This window comes from Scleropages formosus, chromosome 19 (genome assembly GCF_900964775.1).
Source record: "Scleropages formosus chromosome 19, fSclFor1.1, whole genome shotgun sequence".
Lineage (NCBI taxonomy): Eukaryota > Metazoa > Chordata > Actinopteri > Osteoglossiformes > Osteoglossidae > Scleropages > Scleropages formosus.
This window is the reverse complement of record NC_041824.1, coordinates 15,382,602-15,396,398: the sequence shown is the minus strand read 5'-3', so window position 1 is coordinate 15,396,398 and position 13,797 is coordinate 15,382,602. Positions and strand designations below refer to the sequence as shown.

The 13,797-nt window shown below is 44.5% G+C and overlaps 1 protein-coding gene across 1 annotated transcript; it reads right to left on the bottom strand.

Moving 5' to 3' along the window:
* Positions 1-335: 335 nt before the first annotated feature.
* Positions 336-5,645, bottom strand: LOC108939372 (tyrosine-protein kinase STYK1). Its single transcript, XM_074559680.1, is given in 8 exon segments — positions 336-408; positions 1,071-1,167; positions 1,537-1,735; positions 3,130-3,213; positions 3,420-3,601; positions 3,928-4,125; positions 4,436-4,549; positions 5,642-5,645. Coding segments are annotated over 8 exon segments (951 nt in total).
* Between the last annotated feature and the right edge of the window lie 8,152 nt (positions 5,646-13,797).

Below are 13,797 nucleotides of genomic sequence, written 5' to 3'. Positions count from 1 at the left end.
AGTGAATGTTACCTCTTCTTTTCATTAAACCTTCTATAAATATTGATCTGTGGGAAAATATGTGCGATTTGCAGGCTCAGTGGTCTGAATTGTTCCACCTAACTGCACCGCAAAATTCCCATATTTTGGTCCCTCTGGAACACCGAAAGATGATTATGAGGCTAATGTTTTTGTCATTACTGATTTAAAAATGTGTATCAGGGTTATCAAAAGGCATGCTCATCTCAGTGTCATGCAATGAATGAATAACGAACTTTACACTGGTACATCCTGGGTAACTTGATAAAAATTACATCAAAATATGGAAATGTGAGGTACTTTCCTGACCTTTGACCTTAGGATCTAAACCAGAATGACCTTTGCTGGTCCTGGAAGCTCCACATCCAACAGTACTTCATGATGTCATATCTGGAATAGCACAGGAGTCTCAGTCAGACACTGATACGCCTTGAATTCCCCTGCGCTCTTCACACGACCCCCTCCTTGGTGCCTAACCAGCTCTGAATAACAAATTTGAGTGAAGTACAGCTGTGGGTTCAAGAAAGGACACACACACACACACACACACACACACACACACACACACACACACACACACACATTTTCAGAACCGCTTGTCCCTTACGGGGTCACGGGGAACCGGAGCCTACCCGGCAACACAGGGCGTAAGGCCGGAGGGGGAGGGGACACACCCAGGACGGGACGCCAGTCCATCGCAAGGCACCCCAAGCGGGACTCGAACCCCAGACCCACCGGAGAGCAGGACCCGGTCCAACCCACTGCACCACTGCACTCAAGAAAGGACATTTTTTCCAAATCTAAATCAAGTGTTTCATAGTAGTCAGGTGGATTTTTTCTCATTAGTTCTCTATTAACAATTTATTTTCTCCCCTTAACACCAATGATCATATGTATGCTAGCAAACAATAACACTGTACAACTGTACTCTATCTATCTATTGCAAAAGCTATAGAATCTCAGGAAATCTGCAACTTCCTAAAAAAATCAGCTTCATTTGTGGTTCCACTGTCAAAACCCCCACTAAATGCTTCCACTTTCAGTATGGTCACAAAGGTCCTCCACAGCTTTCTGGCCTCTTCATGTGGTATGATTACTGAAGTTTTGCAAGCACTTCCTGTGGCTCCAGGTTGGGGTAGGGTGGCAACCCTGTTGAGACATGACCCTTGAACCCATTATGGTACTGGAATGATTAAGTTTAAGAAGAAGGAACCTTTATTATGCTCTCAAAAAAGGCACATACCATGGCATGGTTCATATAATATCCTACCGCATATAGTGTCTGGATAACAGTTTTACCCTGTATGTGACATGCAGAGACTTTGTTCAGCCAGCTGAAGATCATCGCATGAAGGAAAGTCTACAGAATGGCAGCTGAAAACAGGCATTTCCAGGATCTACTGCTCTTCTGCCGGTTGTACATTTTGACCAGTCATCTACAGGACTCCTCCTCCAGTGCAGGAATTATTTGAAAGTGCTCCTCAGAACTGCAGCCATCAAAAACACAGGATGTCTTACCAAAAGTAATCAGCTCATATAGAAGAATTCCAAAAGACCACCTGCAGCAGAGCAGAAAACCATGGTAAATAGCAAGAAAATTAAGAAAACACAGAACATGGAACAGACCACTGAATGATGATTTCATGCCAACGCTTAGAGCATGAACTAATTTGACAAGCCTGTCAGCCTTCTCATATTTTAGCTGTACAAACAGGTGTGTTTGTTATGTTGTTAGTTATTTTTGAGACCAGTTGTAATGCAACAGCATTTTTCATTCAGTTTCCACCGATAAAATGTATATACATTCATTCCCTAAAAAAACATATTTATCAGAACTAAAGAGAAATCCTTAGGGGCATGCAAGATCAATTTCTCCATGCCATTTGATTTGGTTTGTCTCTGTTCAACAAAAAGATGCTGAATAAGGTATCTCAAAGGGCTCAGTCCATGCTGAGAGAAGGGACTGTGTAGGCTGCTGAGGAAAAGTAAAGGCACTGTCATGTCTGTGGAACCATCCTGAGGTGATGTGTGTTTTGTGACATAAGACATTGTCCTGCTGAAATGAGCCGTTTAAGAAAATTTGGGGTCTTCACGAAGAGATCCACCTGGTCAGAAATTTTGTCTGAATACCCTGTGACATTCAAAGAATGGTCATTTGATATTAAAAATCCTAAGTCTGGCAAGAAAACATTGCCCACACCATTACACCACCACCACCAGTATGTGCCATAGACTTGATGCAGGTTGGGTCCATTGATTCATTCACGTTACACCAATTTCTGACATTGCCATCAGCATGTTGTGAAAAGCACAGATTTGACAGACCAGGCTATGCTTCTCTACTCTGAAATCATTTAGTTTTTGTGACTGCATGTCCATTGGAACCTTATTGTCTTGTTCTGAACTCATAGACTGAACCATGGTCTTCTGTTGCTGTAGCCCTTCCGCTTCAAGGTTTAATGAGTTGTGCATTCAGAGATGCCTTTTGGCCACCAGTGTCATACTGAGCTGTTGTTTTTGCACCTGTAACCTTGTTGTTAGCTTTAAAAAGTCTGGTCATTCTCCACACACCTCTCTCATTAACACAGTGTTTTGTCTACACAAGTGCATCTGAGTGGATGTTTTTTTGTTTATGGTACCATTCTCTGGAAATACTGTAGTGTGCAAAAATCCAAGGAGGGTGGCTGATTCTGAGATGTTGTAACCATCATGTCTGACATAAACAATCCTGTCTCAGTCAGAGTCCATGTCTTGTCTGTTCCAACGTTCATTCAAACAATAACTAGACCTCTTAACCCTGCATACTTTTGTACTGAGTAGCAACCTTGTGGGGGAGCAAACAGTATGTGAAAACAGTCAGGTGCACCTAAAACAGTGGTTGGTGAATTTATATAATCTCCGGAGAACTCCAAACACCCAGTCTTTGTGGTCTAAGGCCACCAGTTTCATTTACGTCTGAGGTTTTTAAAGAACATTAAAGGGACACCCAGCTCATCCAGGTGACTCTTTTTTGTAACAACTTCTGTAGTGTGTTTGTGGTTATTTATGGAATGAAATGGTGACATCCTGCGTATCTGAGCTTTGGGAATCCAGCTGAGGATGTTCACATACCAGACCAGCTGCCACCTGCTTTGCCACAAAATAGACCGACCTCTCGGAGAAATAGTGCAGGTGGCCCCCGTTTTCAGCATCCCCCTAAAGGTAAACAAGCCAGGGCAAGGCTTTTCATAGTGGTGGTCCATGGTGGTCAAAATAAGTCAAGACAAGTAGGTTATTTTGGAAAAAGGGCTCAGGCAAGAAAAAGTATAAAAAGGGTAGGAGGCCTGAAGGACCTATTTGGTACTTCTCTTGATCTTACAGTTAGCCCATTGGCACTAGATCCATAGTTGAGAGTGTTTCACCTTGTGTAGGGTCCAGAGAAAGTGTAGTAGGTTCCCTGGGATGCTGGTTTCCAGGGCCAGGAACATGGGCAGCCTCCTGGTCTGGCACAGCAGCATGTGCACCAAATTCTCATGTTGGCACCCTTTGGCATGAAATTGAATCCAGGCAAAGAACTCCATGGCCTCAGAATGACTTGTACCATCTGGAGCAGCAGCCGTACACAGGAGGTCAATGCAGACAAGATGAGGACAGTTGAGAGAAAAATCAAAGGACTTCCATACTGGTGCCTACTGGTTCTGTTTACTGTAAACAATTTAGCAGTGCAAGTTGTGGAAGTAAAGGATGTTTGAACAGATTTAGGTCACATGAACATGTAGTCACCTCTCATGCAGTACTTTTATCTGTTTTGCTGATAAATACTGAAAAGCTTGAACCAGAGAGCATTAAAGAGGTAGCAGGATCTGATCCCATGACATCATTTGCACAACAGCCCTGCTCCATGGCAGTGTAAAAACTTTGGGTATGTACCCCGTAGAATCTTCACCACCACTGCAGAGGGAGTACTTCCTCTTTGCAATCGGCTGTTACACACAGCTCCATAGCGACCCATCTCCAGGAACTCCAGTCACTCTAGCGCACAGTCTCTCGAGGCCTCCCATGGTCCCAGTGTGTCCTGTGGTGACACCATGCCCGCTGACACTGTGGCTATGTTCTCCAAGCCCCGCCCTGCATGGAAGGATTTTCCCCACAGATAAGGAAGATAAATGTTTCCAAGGCAGTGTCAGTTTCGTCAATCATGAAGGCAACACCTTTTTCCTGAAGGGTTTGCTCTACTATAAATCAGCCCAGTGTAATTGCTGCTCCATTACTTGTCATTTAACCAGATATCATTCAGTCAAGTAGCATATTGTACTGTGGAAAGATACAAGGGGTCTGAGACAGCTTGGTGAATGCAATGCTTAAAATTGGCTCCCAAGCTGAGCTGTGCGTGGAAAGGTGGTGGCGTTAAGAGCCTGGGGGGTATGAGGATGGTTACCATGGTCTTCACATCCAGATTTTCTGCAGCAAAGGCTATGCACTATGAGCAAAACCACCACCAGAGTGCTCCCAGCCAGGAGGACTGGGATGATGATCAGAGCAAATCCTGCACCTGCAATACACAAGCACACATACACTCACATACACACGTCAGTTTAGATTTTCTCTTTACTTGTGAAGTAAAGACTGCTGTTCTGTAGACTTTCCCAGATGATGTTCCAGGTGGACTGTCCATAGTGTGTCACTGTGTAAGTGCTACCCTGTGATGTTCTAGTGTCCCATAGGCTCTGCACCTCCACCAAGACCCTGCCTTAGGATGAGTGATGATTGATGTATTATTTATTAATTAATCTGTGGATGAATTTATACACCTTATTATACTTTCAACTGATTTCTTTTGAAACATACAATATGTAACGATGCACAGAAAACATTTTCTGTCGACATTTGCTTGAGAACTGTTGAATGGCTAAGCCAACAGAGTGTATCCTGATTTATAGAAGTAGAGAGTGCTCCTTGTATAGTAGGGTAGCTTCTTCACATGGCCATACAGAAGAAATACATAGGCATTTACCACAGCTATATTTCAAAGTGCACTGTGCAGTGTGACCATCCATTGAGGACAAGCTCTCGACATTTGTAACATCTGAAAGGGAGGGAAAAAATAAGTGCAGCGTCATAGTGATCAATACAGGATGACTGACACCATAGCGAAAAACTGAATATTATTAAGTAAGAATAAAAACAGCAGAGAACAATGATCTCCCATTGGTTTGTGCCATATGTCAAAGGGACCAAGACAGATTTACGAGTCTACAATTGATCTCTGCCACTGCATGAGAGTTGCAGTTGATCTGATGGAGTCACACAGGCTTCAGAAATATCAGTAACAGAATTCCCACATGACAGATATAGGTTTGCATGAAGAATTTCATATTGTGCACAACTGTGTTTGTGATCCGCTGCTGTTGTGCCACATTGTCTCCACGCACTTGCAGTGAGACAGAAACACTGTTTAGCAGAGTACTGCTATTCGCCATGACAGAATCTAGTATTGGCTTGACTTCTTCCTCCGAGTTGTCTTACAGTACACTATATTGAACCCCCTACAATCATTAAGCCATCTATACATCAGAGCCGTGTGACACACACACACACACACACACACACACACACACTCTCACTCACTCACTCACACACTCACACATTCTTGAATGGCAATTTATTGTCACCAGTTCACCAGATACATATCTTTGAACTGTGGGAGGCAACCCATGCAAACAAGGGAAGAATATCCAAACTCCACACAAACTGACCCACGTCCAGTCACACAGCCCAAGTGTTTTCAGACACCAGACCAGCACCATCCAAATAAAATTTGTCCACCCTACCTGGAATGGATCATCGGACAGGAGGCTGCACGTTGAAAATGAGCCAGCTTCTTGATGTCACCCTCATCTTTACAGAACCTGTATTGTGAAATGGCACGATAACATATTTCCACTTTCTAAAAAAGCCTTCTGCACAACATCTACTAATAAGCTGGTCAAGAAAATGCAAGGAAAATGTCTTAATAACTTACCAGGAAAGGAAGGAACTACCCAGGGAAGTACATTTCTGCAAGGTGAAAGAAAAGAATGTTATAGCTGCTGAGGCATGCTGGTTTTTCCTTTCTGGCAAACTTTTATCAGAGAAGTAAGAAGGAAAAAGTAAAAGGCAACCTTCAGTGGCTGAAGGAACATGTGATCTGTTACCCAAGCTTCTAGATTTATTATTAACTCTTGTCATCACAAGTCAGTGCCACAAAACATGTTTAAGTGACATTGGGTCTAAGCCCTTAATAACCTGGACTACCTTGTAAGAAACTCATGTATATAAATTATATTGTCTATCTGCACGACTATGCATGTATGTCTTCATGAAGCAGTGTAGATAAATGACACAGTCTTCTTTCTTTCTTGGCCATTACATGCTTAAGCGTTTCTCAATTTCCTTGATTCAGAAACAAAAAGAACCCTCCAGAGAAAAGATGTGACCTTGTTTATGCTCAACATGTCTGAGGGGAAATGGTTTATAAAAGCTGAAGATGCATCCCATAATACGTTCATGTAAACAGGCAAGATAAATTTCCAATGTTTGTGAGTTCTATCCTTTATTAGCCGTAATACCTGTTTACAGTAGGGGTTTCAGCACTAAACCCTGTCCTGGACTCTAAGCTCAGGAGTTAAGCATTTTGCCAAGGTTTATCATTAATTAAACTTTAGCCAATTTCTGCTACGGTCTTATTAAACATCTATAAAAATCGCCTAATAGAGTATGACAGTTGTGTCCTAATCTCATGGTATTGTAGAACTGCAACCACAGAAACAAGGCCAAATCATGGCCTCGAGTCCTGTTAGCTCTTGCAGTCTTGATGGTTCTTCTGACTCCTTCTACAGGTTCCAATCTTGCTGGTGTCCAGTCAGCACCCTGTTGCCAAACTATACATTTTCAACTGGGAGCCACTCCTATTTTTGCAGGACCTTGTTTTGATTATCTGCTGATCAATAATAAATCAAAAAATCTGAATAATAAGAAAAATATTTTATATGTTTACCCACTATTACTAGTGTGACATGAGTTAGCACCATTCTCAGCTTCATGTATATCTCTTCTTAATGCCACAGTATAGAGCTTTTGAACTGCATACTAATGTTTTCTCTATACTCAGGTCAGAACTTGCTGAAATTATGAATTTTATTGTTTCCCATTTGATATTAACATATCCGGTAATAATCTATTATTTTTTGTCAAGCATGTCCATAAACAGGGGGTGTGGTGGCACGGTGGGTTGGACTGGGTCCTGCTTTCCGATGGGTCTGGGGTTCGAGTCCTGCTTGGGGTGCCTTGCGACAGGCTGGCGTCCTGTCGTGGGTGTGTCCCCTCCCTCTCCAGCCTTATGCCCTGTGTTGCCAGGTTAGGCTCGGGCTTCCTGTAACCCTGTATAGGACAAGCAATTTCAGACAGTGTGTGTGCATGTCAGTAACTATGTGTTCAGCTACATGTGTATACTGTAAACCAGATTACAACTTCCCCCTTGAAGATAAGGATAATGCCCTTATATAACTGCACACTACCCTACACCTTAGAAGATTGGATAGGTGGTGGCAAGACATGGTGGTTGGAATTGTGAAGTGAAAAACACCGTTTGAGAGGTTGACACAGGAAAGTAAAGACAGAGAGGCTGATGAACATTTTAAAATGGAAACCAGCAACAAGAACTTTTTTAATATACAGTGCCTTGCAAAAGTATTCAAGGCCCTTGAAAGTTAGCACCATTTTCTGGATTTCAAAAGATACATACAAATGTTAACCAGTCAGTATTTTTACTAAGATCTGTTTCATATTAACGATATATTTCGAAAGCCAAAATGATATATGTGTTCTCATATTAAAAAAAAATGTAAAACTGAAATCTGCAGCGTGCATAAATATTCAAACTCCTGTGCTCCAAAGGCTGAAAGTGGCAAATTTTTCCCAAAGAAGACACATTTGCCTCTTATTTGAAAATTATAGAATAAATACTTTCAACAAGTGAGCAAAGGTTAGGGATGGAGCTAAGGTCAGGGTTGGAGCTAGGGTTAGGGTTGGACCTAGTGTTAGGGTTGGAGCAAAGGATAGGGTTGGAGCTTTGGTTGGGGTTAGAGCCAGGGTTAGGGTCAGAGCTAGGGTTAGGGTTGGAGCTTTGGTTGGGGTTAGAGCCAGGGTTAGGGTTGGAGCTGGGGATAGGGCTGTAGCTAGGGTTAGGGTTGGAGCAAAGGTTACGGTTGCAGCTTGGGTTGAGGTTAGAGCTATGATTAGGATTGGAGCTAGAGTTAGCGTTGGAGCTAAGGTTAGGGTTATAAGCAGGGTTAGGGTTGGAGCAAGACTTAGGGTCAGAGCCAAGGTTAGGGGTGGAGCTAGGGTTAGGGTTGGAGCTAGGGTTAGGGTTAGAGCTAGGGTCAGGGTTGGAGCTAGGGGTAGTGTTAGAGCTATGGTTAGTGGTGGTGTTAGAGTTAGAGCTATGGCTGGTGATGGAGGTAGGGTTAGGGTTGGAGCTAGGGTTAGGGTTGGAGCTAGGGTTAGGGTTGGAGCATACTCTGAGTTGGAGCTAGTGTTAGGGTTACAGCCAGGGTTAGCTTTGGAGATAGGGTTATGGAGCTATGGTTAGTGGTGGAGCTAGGGTTAGGGTTGGAGCTAGTGTTAGGGTTGGATGTAGGGTTAGGTTTAGAGGCAAGATTAAGGTTGTAGCTAGGGTTAGGGATTGAGCTAGGGTTACGGTTAGAGCGTTGGTTACTGGTAGAGCTAGGGTTAGGGTTGGAGCTAGGGTTAGGGATGGAGCTATGGTTAGGGTTGGTGCTAGGGTTAGGGTTGGAGCTTGGGTTAGGGTTTGAGCTAGGGTTATTGTTGGAGGTAGGGTTAGGCTTGAAGCTAGGCTTAGGTTAGAGCTACGGTTAGACGTGGAGCTAGAGTCAAGGTTGGAGTTAGGGTTAGCAGTGGAGCTAGGGTTAGGGTTAGCACTAGGGCTAGGGTTGGAGCTAGGGTTAGGGATGGAGCTAGGGTTAAGTTTGGAGCTAGGGTTAGGTTTGGAGGTAGGGTTAGGGATGAAGCTAGGGTTAATGGTGGAGCTAGGGTCAGGGTTGGAGCGAGGGTTAGGGTTGGAGCTAGGGTTAGTGGTGGTGTTAGGGTTAAAGCTATGGCTGGTGGTGGAGGTGGGGTTAGGGTTGGAGCTAGGGTTAGGGTTGGCACATACTCTGAGTTGGAGCTAGAGTTAAGGTTACAGCCAGGGTTAGCATTGAAGATAGGGTTATGGAGCTATGGTTAGTGGTGGAGCTAGGGTTAAGGTTTGAGCTAGGGTTAGAGTTGGAGCTACGGTTATGGTAAGAGGTATGGTTATCGGCCGAGCAACGGTTGGGGTGGGAGCTAGGGTTAGGGTAGGATGTAGGGTTAGGCTTAGAGGCAAGGTTAGGGCTGGAGCTAGGGTTAGGGATTGAGCTAGGGTTAGGGTTAGAGCTTTGGTTAATGGTGGAGCTAGGGTTAGGGTTGGAGGTAGGGTATGGGATGGAGATCGGGTTAGGGTTGGAGCTAGGGTTAGGGTTAGAGCTGTGGTTACAGTTTGAGCCAGGGTTACCGTTGGAGCTTCGGTTAGGCTTGGTGCTAGGGTTAGGGTTGGAGGTAGGTTTAGATTTAGAGCTAGGGTTTGGGTTGGAGCTATGGTTAGGGTTGAAGCTAGGGTTAGTGGTGGAGCTATTGCTAGGGTGTAGCTAGGGTTAGGGTTGGACCTATGGTTTGGGTTGGAGCTAGGGTTAGCTTTGGAGCTAGGGTTAGGGTCAGATCTATGGTTAGGGAAGGAGCTAGAGTTAGGGTTGGAGCCATGGTTAGTGGTGGAGCTAGTGTCAGGGTTGCAGCTTGGCTTAGGGATGGAGCCAGGGTTAGGGTTTGATCTAGGGTAAGGGGTAGACCTTTGGGTTGTGGTGGAGATAGGGTTAGGGATGGAGCTAGGGTTTGGGTTGGGGGTAGGGTTAGTGTTAGAGCTATGGTTAGTGGTGGTGTTAGAGTTAGAGCTATGGCTGGTGATGGAGGTAGGGTTAGGGTTGGAGCTGGGGTTAGGGTTCGCACTAGGGTTAGGGTTGGAGCTGCATTTAAAAAATCCCTCTGGGTAGTGGTCGTTAGTCAGGCTGTGAACCCTGTGTGAAAGTGAAGGCTAAAGAGTGTGCCATGCAAGTAAGAGATAATGTTATCCATCTTCGTAAGTCAGGAAAGGGGTCCAAAAAAAATCAAAGTGCTTGAATATCCCAAGGCTATTGTATCCCTCATCAGGGAATGGAATATGTATCACACTACCCACTTGCTGTATAAAGAAGGCTGTCAAAACTTAGTACCGAAGCCAGATGTACACTTCTAAGGGAAGGAACAAAGACACCAGCCATCACTCTGGAGGAACGACCGAAGTCAGTTGCTGAAACTGGGGTACATGTGCATAAGTCTACAATATCGAGAGCTCTCTGTAATACTGGCCTATTTGGGAGGGCGGCAAGAAAGTTGTTACTCAAAAATATTCGAAAAAGGTAAGTCTGGAGGTCACCACAGTACACGAGAAGGACCCAGCTAGGATGTGGGAAAAGGTGTTGTGGTCAGATAAAACCAAAATGGAACTTTCTGGCCAAAATTCAAATTGCTATGTATGGTGCAAACCCAACACTACCCATGCCTCAAACATCATTCCTGCAATGAAGTAGAATGGTAGCAGCATAGTGTTGTGGGGATGCTTTTCAACTTCAGTGACTAGGAATCTTCTTAAGATTGAGGGAAGGATGGATGGAACTAAATCCAGAGAAGCAGTGGAAGAGAACCTGTTCGAGTTGCCTCAGAAAATGAGGCAAGGGAGGAGGTTGACCATCCAGCTAGACCTTGATCCCAAGGCTAAAGGAACACTGGAATAGCTCAGAAACAAAAATAAACTGAATGTCCTACAACAGTCTAGTCAATCTCATTGAGAATCTTTGGCATGCACCATCCAACCAACCTGAATGATCTGCAGAAAATCTGCCATGAAGAATGGGACAAAATCACTCCTCAGCAGTGTGCAAAGCTGCATTAGACTTAAAGCTGTTACTGCCATAAAAGGAGGCTCTACTAAATATTAATGTGTGGGGGTTGAATGCTTATGCAAGCACCAAAAGTCATATAAATGTATTTCCCTTCAGTGCAAAGCATGGAAGCTAGGCCCTTGTGCTGTATTTCTCCAGTCAACACAAACAATGGCTGCAAGGTTATGAAAATGTGATTCCCTTGTTCTTTTAGGTTTGAGTGGTCTTTCAAGATTAAATTCTTTTAGTGACTGCAGAATCCACTTTGCAAAGTAAGAAACACTCAGTGTTGTCACGCGGAACACAGGGAGCCGGGACACCTGGACCCAAGTGCAGCGTCATTCGTCCGGAGTTGAGGAATGAGGCAAGTTCTCGGTGTCGGGGACAGGCGATGGGTCGGTCGATCGGCGGTCAGGGTCAGAGCGAAGATCCATGAGCAAGGTCAGGGGATTTAGCGAAGGGTCGGTCGAGTGGCGAACAGGACAGGAACGAGGATCTGTGGACATGGTCGGGAAATGAAGCAAGGAGTCAAAAACCGGAGAACGTGAACCAAGAGCTAGCGAAGCGTGTGAGTGAAGCGTCACGAAGAAGGGCGGTTGTCCCTGATGAGACTCCACAAAGGTATGGGGACTGAGGAGGGTCTTTTAAAGGGTGAGTGATCAATCAGATGCAGGAGCATCATCGGGTGCTGTCGGTTGCGTTGTGGGCGTGGATGTGACAAGTGTGAAGTCTGAGATGGATCATTTACAATTGTTTTGCATTTCATTGTGACCTTTGTAGCTGTGGAACACTCAAAAGAATGTTTCCTCCAAAATTCTAAAGGCTGTTTTGCTTTATATACACATTATTTCTGAATTTCACCACTTGAAGTGTCTTGTTCATTACACACACACATTGACTAAAGCTGCTTATCCCAAGCAGGGGTCACAGCAAGCTGGAGCCTAACCCAGCAACACAGGGCGTAAGACTGGAGGGGGAGGGGACACACCCAGGACAGGATGCCAGTCTGTTGCAAGGCAACCCAAGTGGGACTCGAACCCCAGACCCACCAAGGAGCAGGTACAGGACAAACCTGCTCCGCCACCACACCCCCCTCTCTTGTTCACTATTACTTATTAAATTTTCTATTATAAATGCAATAGATGGCAAAGAGGGGGTGCAGTGGTGTAGCGGATTGGACCGAGTCCTGCTCTCCAGTGGGTCTGGGGTTCGAGTCCCGCTTGGGGTGCCTTGTGACGGACTGGCGTCCTGTCCTGGGTGTGTCCCCTCCCCCTCCAGCCTTGTGCCCTGTGTTGCTGGGTTAGGCTCCGGCTCCCCGCAACCCCATATGGGACAAGCGGTTGAGACGATGTGTGTTTCACATATAAGACATTCACATATTATCAGTAACTGTCCAATGCAGGGTCATAGTTCAGAGTCAATTTCAGAAATAGTTTGAGGCAGTTTTATCTCAAGAATTGAACTGAATTAAAATAATTTTGTGAACTTGAAATCTTGCGGAACAATGTTGGAGACAAGGCTAGCGGACACCCCGCGTGCCCATTGAGGTGGACTGTTGGGGATTTGCAGGGTGAACCCAGCTGGTCCAGACGGGTCGACTTGGCCGTCCACGGTGCGTATCATAAAATCCGGGCTGACCTAACGTGTAGGATAGAGAAAGATGTCACTCAATGGGGTTACTCAGAAGCCAAAGAGAGATGGAAGGGCCTCTTTTGGCTGTGACCCCACAGGTTTGTGGCAGATCCTCCATCCTGGGGTAAGTAACACCGTAACCCCTATTTTTGGTGAATGTAAGCGTTGTGTTTTGTGGTATGTTATGTGTAGGGTTTCTAATCTTTTATGGCACATTTAATTTAAGTTGCAGCATTTTAAAATTTTATAGCACTTATTGCACTTTTAAGTATTCACCAATAAATGACTACATGTGTGGTGTGTTTGTATTAATCGTTTATTTCTTGTTATTTATTTATTTATTACATTTAGTTCAGTGTAGTGTAGATTAGTTTGTTGTGTGGGTGCATGTTGTGCTCTAATTCTGTGTATGTATTTTATCATTCATCTATCCCACTAAAACAACAATAGGGGAGACGTGTTGGGAAAAGGGAATAACCCAAAAACGGTAGGTAAGGTGTATGGTAACACCCTGGGAACAGGCCAGAGGACTGCCCCTCTTGAGGGTGAATGTTACCGGGTAAGTTTCCTTTTAATTATTTATTACGTATGGTTTTAAACCGTGGGGTATGTTTTCAGTGTTTTAAAGGTTCTGCCACGCGGCCTTTATATTAGCTGGTCTTATTGATTTTTATTGTTTTATTTTAAATTTTATTATTTAAATGGAAGTTTTTAGGATTAATTAATTTCTTGATTAAAGATTTTAATTACCAGAAATGATGAATGGAGAAATTTATTCCTGTCGAGTTGGACAGTTTGTTGAACCAGACACCCTTGGTGGGCTGGAGATCCATTCTGATCTGTTAAAAAAAAAAAAAAAAAAAATCTCAACAAAAATTATTAACTCGTTGATTCCACTAGCGTGGGGGGTGCCGTGGCGCAGTGGGTTGGACCGGGTCCTGCTCTCCGGTGGGTCTGGGATTTGAATCCCACTTAGGGTGCCTTGCAATGGACTGGCGTCCCGTCCTGGGTGTGTCCCCTCCACCTCCAGCCTTACACCCTGGGTTAGGCTCCAGTTCCCCGCGACCCTGTATGGGACAAGCAGTTCAGAAAGTGTGTGTGTGCGTGATTCCACTGGCAT